The 9,781-nt window shown below is 47.4% G+C and overlaps 1 protein-coding gene across 7 annotated transcripts in view; it reads right to left on the bottom strand.

The window, feature by feature from the left end:
• Positions 1 to 9,701, bottom strand: part of cdk11b (cyclin dependent kinase 11B) — a 65,336-nt gene extending 55,635 nt beyond the window's left edge. The window contains exons 1-4 of one of the 7 annotated variants that reach the window (XM_081348133.1): positions 9,633 to 9,701; positions 5,908 to 6,037; positions 1,167 to 1,282; positions 200 to 327 (exon numbers count right to left, since the gene is read on the bottom strand). In XM_081348133.1, coding sequence (XP_081204259.1) covers positions 200 to 327; positions 1,167 to 1,282; positions 5,908 to 6,018 — 355 coding nt within the window. In that variant the 5' untranslated portion in view covers positions 6,019 to 6,037; positions 9,633 to 9,701. Of the gene's footprint in view, positions 1 to 199; positions 328 to 1,166; positions 1,283 to 5,899; positions 6,038 to 9,632 lie in introns of those variants that run through there. The other 6 variants (XM_081348131.1, XM_081348132.1, XM_081348137.1 and 3 more) reach the window with 6 other exon arrangements.
• Between the last annotated feature and the right edge of the window lie 80 nt (positions 9,702 to 9,781).

The following is a 9,781-nucleotide window of genomic DNA, read 5'->3' as shown; positions in this document are numbered from 1 at the left end:
TACTCGATTACTAAATTATTCTATATCTGCAGCTCTACACTAAACACAGATGGACGAGCATGACATAACAGGACTCTTAAGAATGATCTTCTGCTCTTGTAACTCAACCAGGCCCCGCCCCTCAATCTGCATATTCATTATTTAAATGAGGCATACAGTGCCAGGCCCCGCCCCTTTAACCCCTGCACTGCCCACTGACCGTCCTCATCAGACTGGCTCCTGTGCCGCCGCTTGTCCTTCCTCTTCTCCTCTTTCCTGTGGTAGGACTTGTCTTTCCTCGCAATCTGCTGTGGGGGTTTGATGGCCAGAGACTCGTCCTCCTCTCCTCTGCAGAAACACACACAGCATCAGCGTCACACACACACAACACGAGTTTACGTTATTAATATCCCCATAAACCTCTTTTACTTCACCCTTCCCTCGCACTTTGTGACACATCTTTCCCTCACGGGTCAAAATGACCCTAAGCCCTAAAATTAAACTTTTTTTTTTTGTCCAGAAAGCTTATTTTATTTCATTTTGATCATTTGTTTTCTATTTTTTGGGGGAATTTTTTATTTTATTAACCTTTACATTACTAGATTTGATCAATAAATAAAGTAATTTAAGCACATTCCTCACATTCTTTCAAATTAAATCCAAAATAACTCACAATTTCATACATTAACCTTTTAATTCAGCTGTAAATATCTTACATTGAGTGACTTTGCGGACCTTTTGTGGAAATATAATAATATAAGATGATATTTCATGACTCTAGATGGCCTTATATCTCTATATGGAGTAAACAAGCTGTTCCTCTGGGTCCTAAAGTCAGTTCATTCAGTGTGCATTCAGATACACATGTAGACATTACACAATAATTTTTTGCTAAAGTTTTAGTATTTTTAGTTTGAATTTTGAGCATTTTCAGGTTTTTCTGTGTGAACTGAAGCATTCCTCGCTTTCCATTCATTCCTAAGGGGGTCAAATTGACCCGAGAGGGAAGGATTTGCTACTTTTTAAAATTTCAACCACAAAAATCCTCAAATCCATTATTTTTCGTGTGTATTTGTGGTTCAAGTGCGACAAAAGTCCTAGACTCTAGGACCCTCTGATGAACACTGATAATAAAATAAATAAATTCGTGTGAAAATGCCCCAGAAGGCCGAGGGTGAGAGCGAGACCTGTCTTCGGTCGAGTCTTCCCGCATGTAGGGTGAGTTCCTTATTGTTATTTCCATCTTGTGGTCTCGTAGCTCTCCTTCCTCCGGAGTGTCCCGTTTGGATTCCCGATCATCCGTCTGTCAGACAAAACACATCCGACTGGAAATGGCAGCAAATGTACAGAGAGACTAAATATTTCACAATAAACTTGCTCATAATCAGTCAATTCATATTGCGTGATGATGAAAGCAGGGCTCAGTGGAGCTGTGAAGAGCTGTACTGGCCCGACCGGACAACTAGCCGGATTAACACGCCAATAACAAACAATAACCATGGGATCACTAAAACAAGAGAATGATTCTGATTTTATTACATGTAAGTTGCGATCGATAGTGGATAATAAATGTATCACTGACGGTAACAAGGTTGTGCTGTTGAGGCTCTCAAAATGTGGAGTTTATTATGTTTACCATATGACACAGTTTAGCGATCTCACACGACGAGTGCTGTGTTCCTGAACACCACCACGAGTGAAAATGTGACTCTGATTTCATACAACAGTTCAATAAACAGTTTAAATTAAGTCACTTACATTTTAGACGCAATATTGACTGATTTTGTTCTGTTTCAGCAGCGAAAACAGTTCCAAACAAAGAACCGTAACACATCTCACAGGAACACGTAACCGTGTTTTCATTACTGAATGATGCAGCGTTTTGAACAAATCAGTTGAGTCAAAGATTCAATGACTCATTTATGAATGAATCAGTTGAGTCAAAGATTCAATGACTCATTTATGAATGAATCAGTTGTTTGAACAAATCGTTTGAATGAATGACTCAATGACTCGCTCATTAAGACAGTCCCCCGCCGCCTCCTACTGGAGGTTTACTTTCATGTTTAAAAGTATTATTCTTTTTAACGTTTCTTATTTGTATAATCAAAAAATATTTAAAACAATCTCATAACATTATTTATTGCAGTTGTAATTTTTCAGTGTAAATGATTCAATTTGATCAGCCCTTAGGGTAACAGGGGGGGGAGGTGCAGATATTACAATATGCAGATTTAAATATATCAGAGCTGACTGAACACTGATGAGAATATTGCTTCAGAATAAATTATATTTACAACAAAAAATTTTCTCTCGGAAAAGCGAGTGCCAGATTTACCGGTGCGAGGGACAAGCGCATGAGCAGGCCTAACGTGGAGCCCTGATTACATCACATCACGCCACTATATGAACTATAGCAGGGGTTTTCAAACCTATAGTCCCCAGATACGCTCATCCTCATGCGAGCCCTGACCTCTGACCCCTTCTCTACTCTTCTCCCCTGACCTCCGACCCCTTCTCTACTCTTCTCCCCTGACCTCCGACCCCTTCTCTACTCTTCTCCCCTGACCCCCGACCCCTTCTCTACTCTTCTCCCCTGACCCCCGACCCCTTCTCTACTCTTCTCCCCTGACCTCCGACCCCTTCTCTACTCTTCTCCCCTGACCCCTTCTCTACTCTTCTCCCCTGACCCCCGACCCCTTCTCTACTCTTCTCCCCTGACCCCCGACCCCTTCTCTACTCTTCTCCCCTGACCTCCGACCCCTTCTCTACTCTTCTCCCCTGACCCCCGACCCCTTCTCTACTCTTCTCCCCTGACCCCCGACCCCTTCTCTACTCTTCTCCCCTGACCCCCGACCCCTTCTCTACTCTTCTCCCCTGACCTCCGACCCCTTCTCTACTCTTCTCCCCTGACCCCCGACCCCTTCTCTACTCTTCTCCCCTGACCCCCGACCCCTTCTCTACTCTTCTCCCCTGACCCCCGACCCCTTCTCTACTCTTCTCCCCTGACCCCCGACCCCTTCTCTACTCTTCTCCCCTGACCCCCGACCCCTTCTCTACTCTTCTCCCCTGACCCCCGACCCCTTCTCTACTCTTCTCCCCTGACCCCCGACCCCTTCTCTACTCTTCTCCCCTGACCTCCGGCCCCTTCTCTACTCTTCTCCCCTGACCCCTTCTCTACTCTTCTCCCCTGACCTCCGACCCCTTCTCTACTCTTCTCCCCTGACCCCCGACCCCTTCTCTACTCTTCTCCCCTGACCTCCGACCCCTTCTCTACTCTTCTCCCCTGACCCCCGACCCCTTCTCTACTCTTCTCCCCTGACCCCCGACCCCTTCTCTGCTCTTCTCCCCTGACCCCCGACCCCTTCTCTGCTCTTCTCCCCTGACCCCCGACCCCTTCTCTACTCTTCTCCCCTGACCTCCGACCCCTTCTCTACTCTTCTCCCCTGACCTCCGACCCCTTCTCTACTCTTCTCCCCTGACCCCTTCTCTACTCTTCTCCCCTGACCTCCGACCCCTTCTCTACTCTTCTCCCCTGACCCCCGACCCCTTCTCTACTCTTCTCCCCTGACCTCCGACCCCTTCTCTACTCTTCTCCCCTGACATCCGACCCCTTATCTACTCTTCTCCCCTGACCTCCGACCCCTTCTCTACTCTTCTCCCCTGACCTCCGACCCCTTCTCTACTCTTCTCCCCTGACCCCCGACCCCTTCTCTACTCTTCTCCCCTGACCCCTTCTCTACTCTTCTCCCCTGACCTCCGACCCCTTCTCTACTCTTCTCCCCTGACCCCCGACCCCTTCTCTACTCTTCTCCCCTGACCTCCGACCCCTTCTCTACTCTTCTCCCCCGACCCCTTCTCTACTCTTCTCCCCTGACCCCTTCTCTACTCTTCTCCCCTGACCTCCGACCCCTTCTCTACTCTTCTCCCCTGACCCCCGACCCCTTCTCTACTCTTCTCCCCTGACCTCCGACCCCTTCTCTACTCTTCTCCCCTGACATCCGACCCCTTATCTACTCTTCTCCCCTGACCCCTTCTCTACTCTTCTCCCCTGACCTCCGACCCCTTCTCTACTCTTCTCCCCTGACCTCCGACCCCTTCTCTACTCTTCTCCCCTGACCCCCGACCCCTTCTCTACTCTTCTCCCCTGACCCCTTCTCTACTCTTCTCCCCTGACCTCCGACCCCTTCTCTACTCTTCTCCCCTGACCCCCGACCCCTTCTCTACTCTTCTCCCCTGACCTCCGACCCCTTCTCTACTCTTCTCCCCTGACCTCCGACCCCTTCTCTACTCTTCTCCCCTGACCTCCGACCCCTTCTCTACTCTTCTCCCCTGACCTCCGACCCCTTCTCTACTCTTCTCCCCTGACCCCCGACCCCTTCTCTACTCTTCTCCCCTGACCCCTTCTCTACTCTTCTCCCCTGACCTCCGACCCCTTCTCTACTCTTCTCCCCTGACCCCTGACCCCTTCTCTACTCTTCTCCCCTGACCTCCGACCCCTTCTCTACTCTTCTCCCCTGACCCCCGACCCCTTCTCTACTCTTCTCCCCTGACCCCTTCTCTACTCTTCTCCCCTGACCCCCGACCCCTTCTCTACTCTTCTGCCCTGACCTCTGACCCCTTTTCTACTCTTCTCCCCTGACCTCCGACACCTTCTCTACTCTTCTCCCCTGACCCCCGACCCCTTCTCTACTCTTCTCCCCTGACCTCCGACCCCTTCTCTACTCTTCTCCCCTGACCCCCGACCCCTTCTCTACTCTTCTCCCCTGACCCCCGACCCCTTCTCTACTCTTCTGCCCTGACCTCCGACCCCTTCTCTACTCTTCTCCCCTGACCTCCGACCCCTTCTCTACTCTTCTCCCCTGACCCCTTCTCTACTCTTCTCCCCTGACCCCTTCTCTACTCTTCTCCCCTGACCCCTTCTCTACTCTTCTCCCGACCCCTTCTCTACTCTTCTCCCCTGACCCCCGACCCCTTCTCTACTCTTCTGCCCTGACCTCCGACCCCTTTTCTACTCTTCTCCCCTGACCTCCGACACCTTCTCTACTCTTCTCCCCTGACCCCCGACCCCTTCTCTACTCTTCTCCCCTGACCTCCGACCCCTTCTCTACTCTTCTCCCCTGACCCCTTCTCTACTCTTCTCCCCTGACCCCCGACCCCTTCTCTACTCTTCTGCCCTGACCTCTGACCCCTTCTCTACTCTTCTCCCCTGACCTCCGACCCCTTCTCTACTCTTCTCCCCTGACCTCCGACCCCTTCTCTACTCTTCTCCCCTGACCCCCGACCCCTTCTCTACTCTTCTCCCCCGACCCCTTCTCTACTCTTCTACCCCGACCCCTTCTCTACTCTTCTCCCCTGACCTCCGACCCCTTCTCTACTCTTCTCCCCCGACCCCTTCTCTACTCTTCTACCCCGACCACTTCTCTACTCTTCTCCCCTGACCTCCGACCCCTTCTCTACTCTTCTCCCCTGACCCCCGACCCCTTCTCTACTCTTCTCCCCCGACCCCTTCTCTACTCTTCTACCCCGACCCCTTCTCTACTCTTCTCCCCTGACCCCTTCTCTACTCTTCTCCCCTGACCCCTTCTCTACTCTTCTCCCCTGACCCCTTCTCTACTCTTCTCCCCTGACCCCCGACCCCTTCTCTACTCTTCTCCCCTGACCCCCGACCCCTTCTCTACTCTTCTCCCCTGACCCCCGACCCCTTCTCTACTCTTCTCCCCTGACCTCCGACCCCTTCTCTACTCTTCTCCCCTGACCCCTTCTCTACTCTTCTCCCCTGACCTCTGACCCCTTCTCTACTCTTCTCCCCTGACCCCTGACCCCTTCTCTACTCTTCTCCCCTGACCCCGGTCTGAAAACCCCAGGATTATGATGCGGTATTCGTGAGTTGGATCGAAGCGTATGATGATGAACTGACTCTCTTACGTTCTTTACTCGTTTAGGGTCGCTCTTCTCTTCCAGCTCTCGTCTGCGCTTCTTCTCTTGGAGGATCTCGTCTAACGTTTTAACTTTCCAGGTTTCCTTTTCGTCCCCCATCAGCTCCAAATCACCTCCACTGAAACAGCAGAGGAGAAGCTTGATTCACAGGTGCACACACACACACACACACACACTCACACACACACACACACACCATCAGCTCCAAATCACCTCCACTGAAACAGCAGAGGAGAAGCTTGATTCACAGGTGCACACACACAAACTCACTCACAATCACTCTTACCAACACACACTCACTCTTTCTCTCACACACACACACTCGCTAGCACACAAACTAGGGGTGGGCGATATCTCGATATTTACGATATATCGAGATATTTTTTAAACTCGATATGGATTTTGACATATCGTATATATCGATATATTGTTTATATTTAATTCTGATTTCGCCACTTTGCTTGTTTGCCTTCTCTGTGCTGTGCTCGCCCCCGCCCTCCTCTGCCTCCTTGCTTTTGTTCCCCCTCCCCTCGCGTGTTGTCTCATTCAACCAAGTCCCCCGAGTCCGGTCAGGCACATCACCCGCCCAGCGAGTGCTTGAAGTGCGTCAGAAACAGCGCGCACGCGATCAGTTGTTGTTATTAATAGGGATGCACCGAATATTCGGCCACCGAAAATTTTCGGTCAAAAATGGCCAAAAAGTGCATTTTCGGTTTTCGGCCGAAAGACTTTTATCACCGAAACAATACGGCCGAAATGTTGTGATGACGCAAACAGCAGACACCGCGACCTGCACGTGCTTGTCTGAAGCAACATTACATATCTGCGGTGTGGACGTATTTAAATATATCTAAGAGTGACCCACGGACAGCGATTTTCAAAACACAGACATCCCAAGTCTTCCTGAAGTTCCGGGAGTCTCCCGCGTATTGATACCGGCTCCCTAATGCCCGCAAATTAGTTTAAATCTCCCGGAATCGCGAGCGAGCATGAGCGCGCATACGTAGCGCGCGCGGCAGAGAGAGGGAGCGAGAGACCTTTGCGTGTGTGTGCAGAGCAGCCGTCATTTCTCAGAGGTTTACCTGAGCTCACGTCCATGAGCATATGACTGCAGATATTATTTTGGGCTATGGCAGTATTGACCTAAATGCACTTTGTTTTTATGAGAGAACATTTCATTTTTAAACCTTTCTCCAGGCCAGTAGGCTTTTACATTATTATTTAATGTACACATGAGTGGGGTCAAGTTAAACATTTAATTTTATACTTTGCAAATGCTAAATAAATATTTGCATAAAATTTTAATGGATTTATTCTTTGAAACTTTAATATTAATTTATGCAATTGCAATGCCTTGATTTTAGTAAACTTAGTACACAGTCATAGCCATAAATGCAATGGTACTAACAATAATTGGCATAATTTCTTTCGGTGTTTCGGTTTTCGGCCTTGGTTTCCTCTTTTTCGTTTTCGGTTTCGGCCAAGAATTTTCATTTCGGTGCATCCCTAGTTATTAATTTTTTGTGTAGCGTCGCCTCTCGCCGCATTGCTTTTGTTTGAGGGCGCTTAACACACTCACACTTAACATGCTCCCCTGTAGAATCGGGCCTGGCAGCTCGCGCAAGGTCTAGACACGGTGAAAGTTTCCTGATTGTGACGGATGGCCGAATTTACATGACACATTATAAATTAGCATTAGCCTACCTATTCTGCTATAGATACAGTGCCAAAAAGAAGAGAGGAGGATAAAGGTGGATAAAGACAGAGGTAAAGTGATGTAATGAATGAACAGTTTATCTAATTGCATAGTAGTAAGATACTGTAATTTAATGGCAGTTATTTTACCTTAAACTTTATGCTAGCAGTTGTTCTGAGTTCTCCAGAGGCCCCAGACAGTGTGATTTTGTAACAATCATGTAAATTTTTAGATGCATTTGTATCACTTTTTTTTTAATTAATGTTTTACTCTACAGTTGTGCAGTTTTTGGGGGGTATATGCCATTTTTTTATTTATTTGACAAAATTAGTAATGATATTTCTATACAGGTTTATTTATAATAGTGCAATATGTATTATTTCTTCCTTTATTTTACAGTTAAATTATTATTTTTGTATACAGGGATTTTTTTTTTTAAATGTCACAGAAACACCTACATGAACAGCCTACCTATTTGCACTTCAATAAAAAAAGACTGTGGTATTTGGCATATTTGTTTTTGCAGTAGTTTTTGGGGGTTATTTTTCCTTTTGGGGGTTATTTTTCCTATTTTTCTTAGATATCGAGATTTATATCGTATATCGAGATATAGCAAAATATATCGAGATATATTTTTTGCTCCATATCGCCCAGCCCTAACACAAACACTCACCAACTCACTCGCACACAATCTCTCTCTCTCTCTCTCTCTCTCTCTCTCTCTCTCACTCACACACATACAAACACTCACCTCCACTGAAACAGCAGGAGAAGCTTGATTCACAGGTGCATACACACACAATCACTCTCTCACACACATTCAAACACTCTTACAAACACTCACTCTCTCTCTCTCTCTCTCTCTCTCTCACACACACATACAAACAATCTCTCTCTCTCTCTCTCTCTCTCTCTCTCTCTCTCTCTCTCTCTCTCTCTCTCTCTCACTCACACACATACAAACACTCACCTCCACTGAAACAGCAGGAGAAGCTTGATTCACAGGTGCATACACACACAATCACTCTCTCACACACATTCAAACACTCTTACAAACACTCACACTCTCTCTCTCTCTCTCTCTCTCTCTCTCTCTCACACACACATACAAACAATCTCTCTCTCACACACAAACACTCACTCGCACACAATCTCTCTCTCTCACACACACACACACACACACACCCCATCAGCTCCAAATCACCTCCACTGAAACAGCAGGAGAAGCTTGATTCGGTGCACACACACACACACACACACACACACACACAATCACTCTCACACACATTCAAAACACTCTTACAAACACACACACAAACACTCTCTCTCTCTCACACACACACACACACACACACACACAAACAAACACACACATACAAACACTCTCTCTCACACACACACACACACACACAAACACACACATACAAACACTCTCTCTCACACACACACACACACACACACAAACACACACAAACAAACACACTCTAACACTCACAGACACACACACGCACATTCAGTAAAGCTTGATAAAGTTGATACCACAATCTTATAAATGGCTAAACCGCGTCACGTGAGCTCACTCTGAACTCCCTCACTCATTATTGTCTTATTATTTCGCTTTATTTTCTGTCATTGAGGATCAGAAATCAGTTCTGGGAGGAATTTCATGTTCAGAAGTTCAAAAGAAGACCCGAATGTGTAAAACTATGTTTTGGAAACGCACCATGTGGATATAAACACAACAGGAATATTGTAGTGATTCGGCGATTCGCCACCGCACTGTTAGTAAAGGATGTTCCCGCAGAATTAAAACAAATCACGGAATACACAATTATCTGAGTGTGTTTAAGCAGATCACGAGCGTCAGATTCACATGAACTTCACGCGCGCGTCCGAGAGCTCTCGTGCACTCACTCTCACAACAAAAGAAACAGCACGCGCACTTATACTTTAAACGGTAGCGCGCTTATTGACTAATATTAGCAATGTAGAAGATTTTCAATATTTATTTACTCACCTGTGATTTATTCGGCGCGTTTTCACAACACCGGAAAAACAATTCACTTCCTCCAACTTCCGGCCAATTACTTCCAGGTCGATGCGATGCGCAGATCTGGATGACGTCACACTGCCACCTGCCGGCGCTTTAGTGGATTGCACACAACA

The sequence above is a fragment of the Scardinius erythrophthalmus genome (assembly GCF_964197995.2).
Source record: "Scardinius erythrophthalmus genome assembly, chromosome: 20".
Lineage (NCBI taxonomy): Eukaryota > Metazoa > Chordata > Actinopteri > Cypriniformes > Leuciscidae > Scardinius > Scardinius erythrophthalmus.
This window is presented reverse-complemented; position numbering and strand designations above follow the sequence as displayed.